The 19,499-nt window shown below is 28.9% G+C and overlaps 1 protein-coding gene across 29 annotated transcripts in view; it reads right to left on the bottom strand.

Moving 5' to 3' along the window:
• Positions 1-19,499, bottom strand: part of LOC129799549 (calcium-activated potassium channel slowpoke) — a 153,273-nt gene that overhangs the window by 65,292 nt on the left and 68,482 nt on the right. For 11 of the 29 annotated variants that reach the window (XR_008751518.1, XR_008751519.1, XM_055843541.1 and 8 more), the window contains exons 7-8: positions 7,738-7,848; positions 2,197-2,302 (exon numbers count right to left, since the gene is read on the bottom strand). Coding sequence is in view for 26 of the 29 variants with exons in the window: in XM_055843541.1 (XP_055699516.1) it covers positions 2,197-2,302; positions 7,738-7,848 (217 nt within the window). In the remaining 3 variants the exon portion in view is untranslated. Of the gene's footprint in view, positions 1-2,196; positions 2,303-7,304; positions 7,411-7,737; positions 7,849-16,559; positions 16,652-19,499 lie in introns of all 29 variants that reach the window. The other 18 variants (XR_008751520.1, XM_055843539.1, XM_055843530.1 and 15 more) reach the window with 3 other exon arrangements.

Genomic DNA, 19,499 nt, shown 5'->3' with positions numbered 1-19,499 from the left:
AAGAAGGCCATAAGTCTTACTATGTTAGTACGCATCCAAATCGACCCTTGAAGTAGAATTTAGTCACCAAGAACGTGCAAAACTTCTGCACAAATAAATTTTGACGAAATACGGGGTCAGTGGTGCAATTGGTAAAAGCGTTCGGCTCTTGCCTCTTGGGCGGTGTGATCCGCGACTCGACTGTGACCGTTGTCAGTTCGAGACCCACCCGGTGCAAATGATTGATGCGTCTGAATGGATTTTTTTTTCACGAAACATTGCAAACCGAATAATACATTTGTAAACGGAATAATGTACAAAATGGCTGAAATAACCAAGTACAGTAGACTCTCTCTCAATCGGGCATACGGGGAAAAATGTCATCCAAATTATCGAGAGATTTGGGCATCAAAATCATTGTAAATTCCACAAAAATCACTTAAATATAAAGAATCACGATAAAACAAGAGAAAGTACAGCGAATTTGAGGAAATTTGCTTCATAATTAAACGTGAAAATTGTCAACAAAATTTTGCGCCCGATTGACAAAGAGCCGATTGAGCGAGAGTCTACTGTACGTAAAAATAAATAAATAAATAAAATTTCAACGACATTCAATGGATGTTTTTTAAATAGACCGTGTAAAAATGGACTTTCAGTAACTTCACTGAGAAAAAAACGGGGGTGCGATTAACTTTTTTTCCTCAGAACTTTAAGACTTTTTAGGTGTAAAAATATATCAACATTTTTTAATGTTAATTTTACACCTTTTTAGGGGTAAAATTAACACGAAAAAGGGTAATTTTAACCCCTAATACACCTGAACAGAGTAATATTTATTAATAAGTAATATTAATATTAATATTAATAAGTAATATACATTTTACTGCGATTTTGGAGGGTAAAATTAACCGGAATGTTATTTTAACTTTTTCGGATTTCTCTCAGTGTTCCCGGTCAGAAGTTTTACATTGCGACTGGCCGTAGTGATGCGCCAGTCTAGTATAAATTTGTGTTGACTGAGAAATTTGCTAATAAGATTGTGAATTAGCAAGGGATAAACAGATGTGGGCACAAAATGCAGCTTTTCTTTAAATCTTCAACAATAACATCAAACCATTACTTAGAAGAATGCTTTGAGAAACAGATTTTACCGTTCTACGGGTAGGGTTACATTTTGGCCTGATTTGATTAGTTGTTAATACTTTAAGGGCAGAATCACATTGACAGTAAAATGCTCACCGTATTTCGTTCATTTACGCATTTTCATTGCAATTCTTACACAAATTCTCTATTACCGTATTACCTTTCCTCATGCTCGGTGGCAATACCTCAAAATAATGTAAGAAAATTGAATAAATAAAACAAAAATACGATAAACATTGACCAAAAAAACTGTAGAATTTTTTTGCTAGTTTCTCGTACAGGTTTTTTGCTCACCGTTTATCGCATTTTCGTTTTATTTTTTCAATTTTCTTATATTATTTTCACCTAGTGCCGCCAAGTATGAGATGAGGTAATACAGTAATTGAGAATTTTCGTAAGAATTGCAATGAAAAAGAGTAAATTAACAAAATACCGTGAGGTTTTGACGGTGACGGTGAGCATTTTACTGTCAATGTGATTCTGCCCTAAATCGGCTTTACAATAATGGCATAATGCTAATATGATTGTTTTTTTCATCAAAACCAATGAGCCAAAAAATTTAAAATTTCCTTATTTTTTATGGGCAGGAATAAAAAGACGAGCAAAGAACACTTCTACGAGGTCTTTTCTCTTTACATATTTCCCCAAAGTTTAAAACGATTCCGTTCGAAATTACCCAACTGTACCGTATCACAGTTTCTCTGTTTACATCTTTAGGCCTTTTTTTATTTTTGACACAATCTAATTATTTTTAAGCCCTAAAAATACTAATTTTAAAAAATATATTTTTTTCTCTCAGTGTATATTAAAAAAAAAATTTTGTTTTCGCATTATTATAAACAAAAGGCAAGTTAAACTGTTAAGGCATTAAACCCAGAGGTAATAAATAAGATTACGTGATATTTGTACCGCTTTACGAGAAAAAAAACATGAAAAATAGGTTTTATTAAAAATGAAAATCAATACTCAAGTGACAGAGAAGGATAAACAGAAGATGGAAGTAAAATTAACACAATAAACATTTATGTAAAGTACAAAAGTAGCGTCATCATCATGATTGTGGCTCTTTACCTTAACCCTTTGCAGGTCGATGGGGTTCATAATAGTCCCTTGGAAGAACTCCACCGTCGTGAAATGACGCTTGAACAGACCTTCTAACTCCAAATCAGGTGGTTTTCTTTTTTATTTTTTTGTTTTCGTGATAACACATCCACGAAAGAGCAATATTTTTTTTTGATTCAATCGGTCAAAGGTACACAATGCAATTTGCCATTCAATGCAATCGAATGTTTAGCAAACAATTCGATTTTTGTGTCAGTCAAGATACCGGAATAATTTGCAATTGGTTTTCGGTAGAATTTTTGGTCCATTTTGCATGATTCATTATTGCGGATTTTGGTTTCATTTTTTTTTTGGTCAATATTGATATAGATTTAACACACGATTTCGATGGCAAAAAGAGATAAAAAGAAAAAGAAAAAAATGTGCAGTCAATTAAAGAGAAATATTAATGAAGGAAAGAGCAAGAGATTACAAAATTAACAGAATATAATTTCATTAATAGACATCATCTACTTTAATAAATATGCCTTTAAGAAATGAAGAAAAGAATGGAAAGAAAGTCAATTAGTGTCTTTTATAAAGATTATTTTTGCTCTTATTTCATATATTTGGATTTATCATTTTCAGTAACTGCAGCCGCTTCAGCCAAAAACCATCTATATAGAGTAATTTGTAATATAATAAAATTTTTGCTAAATATAAATTGTAAAAATATTGCTTTACTGGAATACACTTCACGAAGAAATATTCATTCTTTCGACAAAACCCTTAATTATAAAACCGTTAGATAAATGTCATTTTAAATATTTGACATGCAATGACATCCGAAGTTCTACGAAATCACACGAACACATCCGAATACTTAAATTTTGACAGAATATTTCCATATTCCTGAAATGTATTCTTTTATTTTCTTAGAAATATAAGTAATAATAATAAGTAATATATTTGTTTTGCATTCCACTTAAAAAAAAGGATTTCAAATAACTTGAAAAATTCTCAAAAAAATTGAAACATAAATAAAAGTATAAAAAAAATCCACAGTAATTTGCAATAAAAACAAAATTTGTAATATTTTAAAGAACAACATGCAAAAGACTGAGAAAGAATACTTAATGAATTATTATTAAAGAATAAAAATCCAAGTCAAAAATTCGAAGCTATTTGCGAAGAAGGCAATCTGAATATTTTAAATAAATTAAAATTTAGGAGCTATTTAAATTAGCAATTTTCTGATTATAGTATTGTGCTTTGTAGAAAAAAAAAATACATTTTGAACATTAAAAAAAACTTCTCTAAAGGCCAATTACGCGGTGTTCCATTTCTTTTTAGGAAAAAATGATCAGATTTAGTAAAATTCGCTTTTTTAAATCATTTTAATCGTATTTTTTTCTACATAAAAATCGCTATTCTAAATGGCCCCTTATTGCCTTTTGTAAAAAATTGTCTTCGAATTCTTGCATGATTTTTTTAAACGAAATTTTTAGTTAGTTCAGGATATCTCTTAAGAGAGATTTTCCACATTTAAAAATTAACAACTTAAACAGAATTCAACGCTGTCCAACGAGTGTGACTTTGGTGTCGTGTTTTCATAAAAGGTTGTTTTATCGTTTTCGAGGTATATCGCACGGAGCTTTTTTTTTCAAAAACATGTTATCTGGTACAATCTACTCGTGCTGCAATATAAATGTGAATTTCACGATAGACTTTCCTTTTTTATTATGAATAATTTTGTTTTTCGAAATTATCATTTTCTGATTTTGACTTTTCGAAAAAATGACAGGTACACAGCGCGCCACCTACCATATAATGAATTTAAATTCAAGAAACAATTACAAAACAATTATGTGACATAAATCAACATAAAATGAATCAGCTCAATTTCTTATTAAATTCAGAATACATTTTTTCATTAAAAAAATCTAATATTAGAATTTTGATGAATTTGAATTATAAATTGTTATATTCCCCCCCCCCTCCTCCAAAATTCGCATGGAAATATAAATATTGAAGTTCAAATAATTCCAAAATTATTTCCATTTCAAATTACTGAACGATTACCCAATCATGTGAGAAATACCGAATGATAAATTTTTACTTCCAAAGGATTCTTATGCCGAAAATAGACACTATTCTGATCCTCGAGAATATTCAGTGTGAAAAACTTGGCGGTAAAAGATCAGCCCTGAACTATCATACTTTGAGGTTTTAGGACCAAGGATTAGTATTTGCAGCGTATATTTCTATTAAATGTGCACAATTTGATTGCTGAAAGACTTCTTAAATCAATCTTCTTAATCAATCAATGGATTTTACATACAGATAGGATCACTCTGACCTTCTGATTATTACTCCAATCTTATTGCATTTTAAGATTTTGCGACATTGTGTACCATTACTCTCCATGTTTTTTTATTACCCAATTGACTTATCGAAAAGTACTAAAAAAAACACCCAAAGTGAGGTTTTATATTTTTGCCACTAGCGCTGATGTTGCTAATCCTTGTAAATTTCAGTAAACCTCATAAATTTAGAAGCTCAACCTGATCCCCCAAATTTTGGGCTGATCCCTGAGGTATTGATATTAATTCTCATTTTTCGAGCTGGTCTCTAAGCCTATCCCTCTGTCTATTTTGGCCTTTAGTTCACTGCCAAAGTTTTAGAAAAAAATTCAATTTTTAAATTTTAACAAGCTTTAAATGTAATTTTAAATGATAAATACTTTTATTTTTGATTTTTTCGTATGCACCAAAAAAAAAACTTAATAGTTCAGAGACACGAAAAAATTGACATTTAATAGTAAATCATAATTTCGAATTTCAAGTTTTCGAATTAGTATTTTTTCATGTCCAACAGATGGCGGAGTGGAATTGACACAATGAGCCTAAACAGAAGCAGATTTTGATTCTCCAATAGTGTCTTGGATGAAAGGTAAATGGAACTCTATTTGCACAAAAAGTCGTTGATGTTCGAAGAATTCAAATTCAATTTCGAATTTCCATACTAAATTTTCGAACAAGGTGGAAAAAAATTATCAAATATCATAGTAAAAAGCTGGCAAAAGAGTTACTCAGTGATTATGGAGTGATCAAATACTCAAACAAGAACGGTAGGCGTTGGTGTTCTGTTTTTTTCCTCACAACAATGTGAAGACCGTCACATTTTGACACTTGAGCACTTCGGAATTCGAACAGGATGTAACTTCCGCCACCTTGCGAAAGTATTAAGAAGTAAGAAAGTATCTTTTTTGGATCTTCAAATAGATTTTCGAATTTTTCCAGACCTACTTCTGTACGGAAAGAATAAGAATTCTTATTCGAATCCTACTGTAGGTTTGGTATTTCCACAGTAGTAGTCAAGAAAAGTATTTTTCAAAGAATTTACTGTAAAGTAACTTTAATTACACCGAAATTCTTGAACACCCCAATATATAATGGAACCTGCTTTGATTAGTTAATAATAATAATGGTGGCACAACGTTCCATAGAGGAACTAGGCCTTCCCGCAAGGGGAGTTCGGGACATCCATTATTATTTTTTCTTATACAGGAATGAGCTTGTCAGTCCCATGCCCCGTGGAATCTAGTGCAGTGAATCTCACTGGATGCAATTCGAACACCTATAACGCCACAAAAAATTCCTAAAGGGGATTCGAAACCGGGACACTCGCATCATAGAGGAGTGCTCTATCACTTGAACCATTGAGTTCATAGTTGAATCGGTATCAAATTCCATATTAAAAATATTCTTCAAGTTATTCACAGTCAGATTTTTCCCAAGTTTAGGTTTTAAAAACTAAAGAAAAGGCATTTTTCTCTAGCGTTCCGTCCATGAGGAGGCTAAAGTTTTCTTTCTGTTCAAATTTCAAATTGTCTCGATTATCAACATGTATCATCTTACATACAGGGAAAATCAAAGCAACGATGCTTATAATATTCCTGTTCCATTATTATTTTTTTTAAATAATTACTGAGTATGAGCAAAACCTTTCTCAACTTCTTACTGTGATATTTAATAAATTTTTAAAACCCTGCTCGAATTTTTAATATGAAAATTTGAAATTCTGTTTAAATTTTACGAATATCAACGACACGTTTGGGCTAAAAGAAAACTTTACCTTTTAGCTAAGGCACTTGCTCACACTCTGGCTGTGAACAAACCGTTTGACTTTTTAATAATTCCCCCGTCAATTCATTGCTCTACCTGCCGATTTTACTCGGAGGTTTTTTGAATTGTAACGGTATATTCTAGTACATTTAGAGAAAATCCGTAGATTTTCGGCAGAATTTCTGTCAGAAAGTCTGTAGATTTTCGGCAGAAATTCTGCCGAAAATCTACAGATTCTTGAAGAATAACTCCATTGAATTTTGCAAACTTCAGTGAAAAATATTCCATCTTTTCATACACAGCTGTCTGGAAAGTCTGGAATGTAGAAAAAAATCTACAGAAAATCGGCAAAATATCTACAGAAATTCGTCAGAGTATGCACCAGGATTCGTCAGAAAATCTGCCAAAAATTTCTGACGAATTTTGTCCCAAGCCCAAATAAAATTCGTAGGAATATCTACAGATTTCTCGGCAGATTTTCGACAGAGATGTAGATATTTTCTGCATAAATCTTAAAGATATCTGACGAAATTATTTGATGGGCCGCTAGGTGGCTCATAAAATCTCTTGTACGAATTTCTAACTGAAAATTGTCAGTTGTATCAATCTTGAACCTTCATTTCCTCAAAAATCATTGACTCACTTTTTTATTAGGTTCTCAATGTGATATTCCATAAGTTTTCACAACCTTGTGCGAAAATTTAGTGTGCATTCAAAATTCACTTAAAATTTTTCGAAAATCATTTTTTATAAATTTAATTCTATTTATCTATTAGCTGAGACACTTTAGACATCAAAGTTCTGGATCAGTAAAATTATCCTAGACACTTTTTAACAAGAAAAGTACCGCTGTGAACGCACGGAATATTACTAATCCCTAAATCTTATTGGTTGTACGAGTTCAACAACATTTTTTTTATGAAAAAAGCTCCGTGCGAAACCCATTTGCAAGAAATGTTTCATTTTATGCTTTTGATATAATAGAAGTCTACATTCGTTTTCTTGTTGTACCTTAACTCGTTCCAAATCGACAGCGTTCATCATAGTTCCCTGAAAAAACGCCACTGTCGTGTAGTGCCGTTTTAAAAGTCCTTCAAGCTCCAGATCAGGCTCCTTGCTATATGAAAATCATTTTAATTTCTCCACCATATTTGACATCACTCTGTCTTTCTCTCTGTATTGGCCATTTGTTATTTGGATTATCTGTTATGCTATACCATTTTTCACTACTCCTAATCTTATATTGAAATTACATAAAAGATACTCAATAATGTTTTGTCTTTTTCTTGTAGTTATCATAAGAGATTAGATAGATAAATGTAACATTTCAAGAAATAAATAACAAAAAGGAAAATGTAAATAGACAAATTCAAAAATAATCTCTGTTCTTTGAAAGAAACATTTGATAAAAAAAAATTAATAAAAGGAAACTTTTGTGACTCACCGATGTAAAAATACAACTTCGACGTCAACATCTTCACGATCTTCATGTAAAAAATCCTTCAAGAAGTGCGACACTGATTCATATGTGATGTGGCCACAGACAACAATGTGCCTTTTAACCAAACAAATTGCAAATCCATCGATGATCCAAAAAAGGGGTTAAGCAATAGAAGAAAAAAATATTAGTAATGATCCTTTGAATATTAAATTTTCTAAAAAGAAGCAACAAAATTTTATTCAGGGTGACTTAATTAATTAAAGTGGATATATTTTAAATACAAAACGAAAAAAATAAACTCAAAAGGTGTTTTTCTTTTTAAATTAATTATTAAGTTACATTTGAATCCCATAACAAAAGTGATTGAGGGAATATTTCATGCAAATTGAGATGATTAAAATAAAATTTACTATTAGAAAAAAACCGATAATCCAATTGGTTTCTTTTTTTTAATAGTTGTTTTTTTAAATCCTAAATATCATTGATATATCGATAGTCTGCTACCCCCAAGTACAAATATATATTTAATTAATATAAATAAGTTTTTTTTTAATATGGAAAAATATTATAATGTGCAGTAAATATATTTTTAAAATTTTTAATAATATTTTTCCATACGTTTTTTTTCATAGAGATAATAAAATAAGTGAATAAATATAAATAAAAAAAGAGTTTGTTTGTAAAAAGAAATAAACATAAAATGAGTTAAAAGTTTTCTTAACTCAATGAAATTTATGTGTGTCGTGTTATTTTTTTCATTATTTCTTATTTAATTGCTCTTTGCTATGGTTAAACTTACAGCTACACAAAAAATAAGTGCAACATTCTTTATTATTTAAAAAAAGGGAAATCAAACCAAAATCCTTGCGGGTGCATTGTTTTTATGCTGGTCAAATTGCATGCATGTTACTCTTCTATTTTCTATTTGGGTGCTTCCTCAAAATGCTCTTGTGTTCTACTCAAAATGGAAAGAAAATTTATGTTAATAGTTGACACTTTGCTAGAAATACATGAGAAAATTAGTCTAAAATAGTACAATCACACGATAAGTTTGCATTAAATCACACACCATATCTTTCTACATTATAAAATGCTTGTTATGCCATGCAACTAAATTGCTAAAGTACTTTTTACAATGCACTGTTAAATCATTTTTTCCTTTTTTTTTTCATTATTCAATAAGGAATAAATTAGCTTTTATCTACATTTGTTTAGGACTTTAAAACTAAAACATTTCTTACGGTTTTCATTTCTTTTTTATCTATACCTGGAAACACTTTTATGTACATGAATTTATTTTCTCCAAAAATTCAAACATATTATCAAACAAAAAACCAAAAAAAATCAAAAAAATAAAGTCTACTTAAGTTAAAAAATAAAATCTTGCACTATGTCGTACTTTATGTGCAATTTTCTTAAAATCTAGCGCAGAATTTATTAAAATCTACGGCTTTTATTAAAAAATAGTTATTTTTTATTAAGAAAAAAATAATCCAATTCTTTTTTTAAAAAAACAATTTCAACAAAAATTGCCTGGCCACGCATTTTTTTTTGTAAAGTAATATCCTAATGAATGCTAGAGATATATAAATTACACATACTACTTAGCTAAAATCTTTTTTCAGCGTATTTTTTTTTAATTAAATTTAATTTCTTTTACTCATTACTTACATTTACAAATTACGTAACTAAGATTTTGTTCATACATTTAAGATTATGATCAATTTTAAACATTTTTTTTGTGGTCTTTCAAATTTCAAAAGCATTTGGGGATCATCAGGACTTTATATATCATTTTTTTTATTTTATATTTCTTTTTAAAATTTCTCATACATTTATACAACACAATATACATCCAACTAGTTTAAAAAAGAACATTGATTTCACTTTTGAAGGATTAATAATAGTATTTCCATAACTTTTATACACTCTCACAACGTCTAAAAGAGTTAAAGAGAAAGAAAGAAGTTAGAGAGAATAGAAGACATGAGAAAAGTAGCATTTACACAAATAAACGAAATAGAAATTGTTGCATTAAAAAAAGTTTATTTTTTATTTTTAAAAATTCAGTTTTTGTTTTATCTCTCTGATTGCTCTTACAAAGATATAAACATAAACGTGCTGAGAAATTTAACAGTCTTCTTTTCTTGTTTTACCTAAAAAAAAATTTACGATAGAATACTTTATATTCACTATAAAATTTAATATATTTTTTTTTAATTTTAAATAATTTTTCTATTCCTAGATATTCAATTATTTTCAAGTTATATATTTTATTTATATCTCATCATACGATTATATACACATCCAAACTAAAAAAATAAATAACTGTTTACAACACTATCATTTTATCACAATTGTAGACACAGTTTAGTCATCTCTAATACGCAATAGAAAGAAAGGAAGTAGAGAAAAATATGTTAAAAATTCTTTATTAAATGTTTTGTGGAGAAAATAAAAGAATAATATGTAAACGTATACTTTGTTTGTAGAGAAATATGGAGTACGTAAAATTATTTTGGTTTTGTAAAAATGTGTTTGACAACATACGAAAGGACATTCACTGAGAAAAAAAAGAGGCTGCTACACTGCTGGCAATAATCATAGCTCCACTTTTTCATACTGGAAAAACTTTGAAAAAAATTTTTTTTTGGAAAAAAATAAAAAATCATTTAAAGGTATTTTCAAACCGATATGAAAAATTGCCATTTGAATTTCACACCGTTAGAACTGTGAGTACTGTGATAAAATCTTTATCAAAATGGCGATTTTCGGGTGGCAATAATTATAGCTCCACTCAATAAATTTGGCTCCAGGGTATTTATTTTCAATCAGTGAAGGTAAATATCTTTTAGTAATTTAATTAATAACTTTATTAGGCTAATTAAAACCATTTTTATAAAGTTTTTCATGAATTTTGCTGAAATTTTGTAAGAAAAATGTTTAATGAACAAAAATAAGGGATTAATTAAGGTCTTGAAGGGGATGGAAATTGACAACCAAAAAATTTCCATAGAAATGATAAGATCCTATCACTTTTCATCCGAATTTGTCCATATAGCCGACATATATGCATTTTAAACCACTCCCAGGGCTAAAAATATTCTTTTGTTAGAGGCAAAAGTGTGTAAATTTCCGTGTTACAGTCGAAAAAAACAAGTTTTCTATCGAAATTTGATGTAAAACAATGCTGACTGCTTATTCTCATCATATCCTGTTGATTTTGCCGCAAACCAGAATCCCCAAGTGACTAAGGTGGTCTTCAGAATACTAAAATAAAAAATTTTAAAAAATAAGCTTATTGCAGTTTGATGAATAGAAGGTGTTTTACCTAATTCAAGTAGTTTAAAATTATTTTTGCAGACAGAAAACAAGTTAAGACAAGACCTATCAATTTTTTTATTCGGAAAAAATAATTTTGTACCACTTAAATTAGGTAAAACACCTTCTGTTCATCAAACTGCAAAAAGCTTCTTTTTGATAATTTTTTGTTCCAGTATTCTAAAGACCCTCTTAGTCACTTAAGATTCTGGTTTGCGACAAAGTCAGCAGGACATGATGAGACTAAGCAGTCAGCATTGTTTTACATCAAATTTCGGTAGAAAACTTCTTTTTTTTTGACTCTAACATAGAAAATTGCACACTTTTGCCTCTAACAAAAGAAGATTTTTAGCACTGGGAGTGGTTTGAAATGCATATATGTCGGCTACATGGACAAATTCGGATGAAAGATGATAGGATCTTGTCATTTCTATGGATTTTTTTTGGTTGTCAATTTCCATCTCCTTCAAGACCTTAATTAATCCCTTATTTTTGTTCATTAAATATTTTCCTTACAAAATTTCAGCAAAATTCATGAAAAACTTTATAAAAATGGTTTTAATTAGCCTAATAAAGTTATTAATTAAATTACTAAAAGATATTTACCTTCACTGATTGAAAATAAATACCCTGGAGCCAAATTTATTGAGTGGAGCTATAATTATTGCCACCCGAAAATCGCCATTTTGATTAAGGTTCTATCACAGTACTCACAGTTCTAACGGTATGAAATTCAAATAGCATTTTTTCATATCGGTATGAAAATACCTTCAAATGATTTTTTTTATTTTTTTTCTAAAAATTTGTTTTTCAAAGTTTTTCTAGTATGAAAAAGTGGAGCTATGATTATTGCCAGCAGTGTATTAACATTTTTTCGTCATTACTTTAACACTTTTTGGGTGCAAAAATATATCAACATTTTTAATGTTAATTTTACACCTTTTAAGGGTTAAATCAACATGAAAGAAAAGTAACTTTAACCCATAATACACCTAAAAAAGGTAATATTTACAACGTTTTCGGATCAATACTGCAGGGTAAAATTAACATTTCCGGAATGTTATTTTAACTTTTTCGGATTTCTCTCAGTTTTGTAAAGAACCCCAACTAAATAATTTCGTGCACAGAATAACTTTTGAAAGCATGTTTTCGAAATTGCCTAATAGTGTGAAGAAGATAACTAAATCTATATTTTATTCACTCCCAGTGAAATATCAAAAAAAAAAACAATGTTTACAAAAGTTTTTATTCATTATGCCCAACGCACAATAAATTTTGTTTTGTAAAGATGTTTTTGACATTTCAATGAGACCACGTGAGGTATAGATCTGGCCATCTCGCTCACTCCTATAGATCGTTTCTAAAACAAAATTGCAAAGGAAAGTTATTGTGCGTTGGACATTAGTTATAATGTCCAAATCACAACAAATTTTTGTTTTGTAAACATGTTTTTGACAATTCAGTGACATGAATAAAATCTAGAGTTAAATCTTGCTCTCTCTATAAGCTGTTTCGAAAACATATTTGTAAAAAAAAACTAATTGTCCAACGCACAATAACTTTTGTTTGTAAACATGTTTTCAAAATTTCCTATGAGAGTGAGCGAGATGACTTGATCTAGATCTCACTTACTCTCATTGAACTCGAGAAAATTTGCATACCCGCTGGGGCTTGCTTTTGAATAAATTTGTCGTAGAACGAATTTCGCGCGGAGTAAAAGTAGTTTAAACAAAAAGATTCAACTGTTTAATAGAAAAGCATTAACAAACAGTACTTTTTGGGCAGAGTTCTCCAATAAATGGTTAGAATATTTTAAAAAAATTACCTTAATAAAATAAATTAAAGTTTTATTTTGAAAAATGAGCATAGTGCTTTCCAATTTCCCGTGTCGCAAATTAGTATACATTCAGGCGTATTTCAAAAATGATTTCACAAATTTACCCCTAATGGTAGGCAAACTTGCATAATTGTATGTGCGTAAGTCCGTCAGGTGCATAATCCCGAAAACTTAGTGCCGGGACTGAGTGTATCTATTCAATAGAATTTTTCAACAGATGTCGCTGGACAACATTAGGTAGATTCCACTGTTCTCTCAAAATGAACTCAAAATATTTTCTTTTAAATTCACTTATCAATTTGGCGGAAAAAAATTTTTACAATTATTTTAAGGGATATGCCGGGTATGCATATAATGGGATTATGCAAATCTACTTATGCAAGATTGCCTACAATTGGGAGATAATTTGTGGTATCATTTTTGAAATACACCTAAAAGTATGGAATTATTAAGATAGCCCGAGAAAATTACGCCAACAATATTTTGCATATACTTACGGCATTTCTTTAACATATTCTCAAGAAATCTCCTGCGGATATGCAAATTTTCTATATGCATAATAACTTCGCACGGTTGTTCTCAGTCCCGAAAATATGCTTAATCCCGGAACCCACTGTTTTTTTTTTTTAATAATAGGAAGAATGTGCCAGTGAGCTGTCTGTAAACAATGGTCAGGTAGGGCTATAAACACCATTCCCGATAGAAAAATCGGTTTTATTTTATGAACAATAAAGAAGAATTATAACAATATTTTACAAGATTTTGTGTAATAAGTGTAATAATCTTGGTGGATCCGATTTTAACAAGAGATCTTGTTCAAAATAGCACGATTTTAAAAGAATTTATATGGTGACACGTTTATCCAAGACTTGTTCTTAACATAAGCGCTTTTTTAGAATATAGACGATTAGGGGAGACTGGGGCAAAATGTGTCAAAACGAAAATTTCAATCTTCACTATTTTGTAAAATAAAAGAGACTGATGCTTGAAATTTTTATTATAGATAGCCTTCATGAACCTTCTTAAACTTACAAAGTTTCAAGGGATTCGAGGAAGGATTATGTAAAATAAAAAATAATGAAATTTTGAGCCCTATTTTTGAAATATTTAGCTTACAGAAAATATCAAACCGATTATCTCAAATTAAGTACATTTCTCGTTAAGATAGAAAAATTATCTTCGACAAAGTTGTAGAGAAATAAATTTCCTATAAAAATATGTCCATTTGATATTAACAAAGTTTGCGAGAGTAAAACGTCACAAATTATCCGAAGACTGACAAAATTTGCCCCATCAATTTTGAGAATCTCCACAAAATCGACTTTTAGAAAATGATTCGAAAATCACATTTCTTTCAAGATAGAGGAAAATAGTCTTCTGCAATGTTGTAGAACAGTAAATTTCCTATAAGAATATGCTCATTATAAAACGTTTAAGTTTTCTCAGAGCTCGTGAAAGAACTAAATATGCGTTTTGAGAAGTTTTGCCCCAGTCTTCCCAACTCTGCAAAAAAATCTTCGTAATATTTTCCAAGACTTTACTACACAAGTTTAATTTTGGATGTAAAACCCAAATAGTTATCTTTCTTTGATTTTCAGCAAGAAATATCATTCAAAGATACCCCACTTTCCCCTCTATATTTGTCAATTTAAATTTCCCCTCTATATTTGTCAATTTAAATTTCCCCTCTATATTTGTCAATTTACCTAATAGTTACGAATAATCTTGACAAAATTAAACAAAATGACAAAAAAAGTTTTGTCAAATTAACAAGAAAAGTTTGTCAAAAGGATGTTTTTCCATACAAAATCTGAAGAAAGTTTTGTCAGATTGGTAAATAACATTTTTTTGACAAAATTTTAACAAGATCCATTTGTCCGCTTAACAAATCTTTTTCAGAGTATATTTAGTCACCTCGATCATTGACTTATGAGGCTTTAAAAAAATATATACAAGTAAAAGTAATTATAGTTCCTTGTCGAGAACGCAACATTTAGGGTCGAATGAGCACCTCTTCGATACACTGAGAAAAAAAAGAGGCTGCGATTAACTTTTTTTCGTCATAACTTTAAAATTTTTTGCGTGTAAAAATATATCAACATTTTTTAATGTTAATTGTTCACCTTTTAAGGGTAAAATCAACATGAAAGAAGGGCAACTTTAACCCATAATACACCTAAAAAGGGTAATATTTACACCGTTTTCGGATCAATAATGCAGGGTAAAATTAACATTTCCGGAATGTTATTTTAACTTTTTCGGATTTCTCTCAGTGCAGGGAACCCCTATTGACACTTTTGTCAAAATGTTGAAATTTATTTAGTGTATCTAATCAAATGTAAGTAATATGGAGTTTTTTCATTAATCTACGTTTTTCTATAAGGATAAATGTTCGAATTTCGCATTTCAAATGGTACAGAGTAGGGTATCAATAGGTCCTGACACGAGTTCCTAAAGTGTCAATGGGTGTTCCTTTCACCCTACTTTTATTTTGCAGAAATATTTTTAACGGGCCCCAGATAGTTACATATTACTCAGTCCTGAACTGAAGAAAATGTCAAACACAAATTTACAAAAAAAATGTAGTTCAATGTTTATTCATAATGTATAATGTATTGTTTGTTAATTTGACTACAAACTAATATTTTATATTACCACTGTTCAATATCTCTTTATAAAAATTGTCAACAGGTAACAAATTGATCAACAGAAATGTTTAAAAATTGATTTTTCCTCTTTATTATTTTTTTTTATTACAACAAAGACAACTAAACATGTAAGTGAAACACAAACATCTTATCTTTCAGGATAAGCTCTCTAAAATTTATTTAAATAACTAAACATAAATATACACCAATGACAACGGATAGAGATACAAAGGTAAAAACTTAAAAAAACAAAAAAACAAAAAACAAAAAACAAAAAACAAAAACTAAAATTAAAAAAAAAAGTATTGCAAGGAAAAACACAAGAAAAGCGTGCAGGATATGACATTAGATAGTCACATTTATTGTCCTTCTAAATGTTAGTCAATGATAGAGATTTTTCTTAAGAGGAAATATTTTTCTTTTTGAATTTTTCCAAGAAAAAAAAAACCAAAAAAGGGAAAATGAGAGCAAAAAACAAAAATAAATGAAATATAAATATTTTCCACTTACAAACAAACATAAAACCGATTAAAAGTTAATAGAGAGATTAAATATTTCATCCTTGATATATATATTTTTGTATTAATTTAAATATTAGGAATGAAGAGGAAAGAAACACCAAAAACACGACTCAAACATTGCAATTTGTTAAATTACATTAATTTGAACATATCTTTTGAATTATTACGTGTGTAGAAAATATGTATTTGTATGTCTGAACTATATTTAAACATAATTTAATTAAAAAAATGTGTGTAAAATTAATGAAGAAATGAAAGTATTTTTTTTTAATATCCTTCACCCAAAAAAAGGTGTAACACCTAACTTTTCCAATTAGATTAAATAATAAAAGAAAAGTCAAAATGAAATCAAAGAAAGATGTTGAAGTTATAAAACTTCATGTGACCTAACAAGAAAATCATAATAAAAAACCTTCATTGTAACTCTTTTTTTGTTTTTTCTAAAAGTCTTTCTTTTGATTTAGTTTGTCTTTGATTTAATTTAATTTATATTCTCACCTTCGCCCTTTTTCGTTCTTCAAAGTGCCCCCATATTTTGGTCTAGTTCCAATCAAGTCTATTATCTCCGGAATACAACTTGCAAATATCGCCTGTTCATGGGATGTTCGAAGTGTTCGTGTTTGTGTTTATTATTGCGCAAAGGTGCAGGAATCACACGGTACATTTAAGAAATAAAGAAAGAAAGATAGAAAAAGAACAAAATATTTGCTAAATCTTTCTCCATCATCTTTGTCTTTTTTTCTTCAGGTTAAATATTATTAAGAGGAATTTCTCTCAGATGCCTGATCAGCAAAATCAGGGAAGTTCAAGTAACTATATTAAATACTGCAACATTCCTTCAATTCGGGATAAATAAATTAGTACAGCACTGAATCAAAATTCACCATTTCTCATCATTTTTTTTCTGGATAAGTTACCCTACTCTAATATTTATATAATATTTATTGTTATTTTAATTACCACACCTGATGATTAGTTATCAAAATTAGTTATGAATTGTTTTCCTCTCATTGAGGTATTATTTTCTCTTTTTCTTTTATTATGTTTTAAAATCCAGGCTAATCGTTTTTCTTTTCTTTTGCTCCATTTCCTTATTTTTTGTTTAATAATTTTTGAAGTATTATATTACTCCTTACAAAAAAAACGGGGAAAACCAAAAACAAAACAAAAAAACAAGATTTATCAAAAAATCTTGTAACAAAAACAAAGAAGTCAAAAAATTCGGGGAAAGACAATAGAATTAAAAACAAAAAACCTAAATAAAAACAAAAATTCTACATTCATTGCAATTCACACAAACCATTCGTTCTTAATATAGAGATATTGTAAATATATTTTCAGTATTTATTAAAAAATATATATATTTTTTGTATTTGCTGATTAAATGGAACTCAATGATTCATTCGCTTCTTATTAATTAATTATTAATTACATTAGGATCTGAAGCGGAAGTTTTCAAAATAGAAAAAAGTGAGGTTATGCCAAGTAAGGTCAGTCTGAAAATTGTGATACCTTAAGTCCACGTTAAAAGTGATCCAAATTCCTAATTCAAAAATATCACAGTGTGAAAGCATTTTCGTACGTATTTCAATTTTTATAATAGTACATCTGATGTAAATTGGTCCTTCGAGCCGGATCGGAACCAGAGACATATGGGACCGGAATTTCGACCACTCAAAAAATGTCTTTCTAGGTCATGCAATTTTCAAAAAGCCTCACTTGTCAACCTGACCTTTGGTTAATTTTAACAGTATTCGCCAAAAATAAAGAATTCAAACTGAATTGAATGAATCATTATCGAGATTTTGATTTTCTGGGACAATAAATTCGTATTTGAAATAAATCACCCGTTTTAAAAAAATGTATTTAAAATATTTATAATCTCTGTAACAATAAAAACTAAGTGAAAAAATATCTATTAACAAAATATTACACTCTAATCCCTAGATCCTTCAATTTTTCTTCATCTTAGATACACAGAATTTAACTATATATCATTTAAGTACATTATTAAAGATAATAAATACACGAATATTAAACATTATAATAAAGAGGATTCAAAAAGGAATAAAGAAATAAAACGTACTCATAATTGGTATATAATTTTCCTTCTTTAAAATATTTTGTATATAGAATATATTATATAGATTTGAAAATTAAAAAAACAAAGTTTTTTTTGCTCTAAGATGCGTGGCTGCGGCATACAGGCTGTGCAAGCAAATTTCTACTATAATTTGTATTAATAATAATAATAATGAATTTTAAGGAATAAAAAGAAATTATATTAATAAAAGACTCTCAAAACTTAGCAAATATGTCAGAAATGTATACAAAAGGGATATTGTAAAAGGTAATAACTTTTTTTTAATATATTAAATATAAATCTCATTTTCACATAAGAGTGAGAGTATGTATGGCGAAATGAAAACAAATCTTTTTTTTTTAATTCAAAATAAATTTTACATATACTTGTTGTGGATATTAACAACTCAAAAAAAACACTCCAAACCAAAATTATTGGTGCAATTAGCTCAGATTACAAACCGAATAGAGGCTTGTCAATTACTTGAAAATTCACTCAAAAACTCGTAATCAAACTCTACTGTTATTTGAAAAAAAAAATTGTATGTATTTCAAAAATCATCAAAGAAATTGAAAATAAACGAAAAAATGTGAAAACTCTGATATGTAACTGACTTATTTTCTATTTTTTTTTTAATTAAATATATATTTTCAAGGTTCGAAACTCATTTTTTTTAAACTATTCTATATTTTTCTTGTAATTTTGACGCGCCCTTACAAAAAAAGAATAATTAATTTCAATGTAAAATAGACAATGAATTATTTTTTCTATCAAAATATTTTTGCAACTTGAGAAATATTCCTTTGAATATGAAATAGAAATTGCAAAATAAATTGGATTATTTACAGAAGAGCCAAACAAAAGTGTTATAAAAAAGAACACTCCATGCCGCCAAGAAATAATTATGCCTTCTCGTTGATTTGTTTTTAACATATAAACTGATTTTTGTTCTTTCTAAGAATTTCGTCAATTGGAATTTTTGATGTTGTTACACTATGCAACAACCATAAGGTTATTATTACTTTTTGATTAGGTTAATCATTAACTCAAAAGTTTTTTTTTTAAATAATTTCTTGAAATTTGCTTTGTTCCCATATTTAGGCAAAATAATTTTTTCCAGTTTTCTAAGCTTTAATACTTGTCGTTACGATTATATTTTTCTTTCGATTTTGATGTTAGTAAAGAGAAAATAAAAGATGTTCACATGACCAACAACTCTTCATAACTACGGAATTTTGGGAAGCTTTGTCATAAGAGAGAAAATTTTATAACAGAATTTTATTAACGCTGGCTTTAAGATGTTAGAGGCCTGGGTTAGAATCCCTTTAAGTTCATTAGAGTAAATCTCTGTAAAT

Source organism: Phlebotomus papatasi, chromosome 1 (genome assembly GCF_024763615.1).
Source record: "Phlebotomus papatasi isolate M1 chromosome 1, Ppap_2.1, whole genome shotgun sequence".
NCBI lineage: Eukaryota > Metazoa > Arthropoda > Insecta > Diptera > Psychodidae > Phlebotomus > Phlebotomus papatasi.
This window is presented reverse-complemented; position numbering and strand designations above follow the sequence as displayed.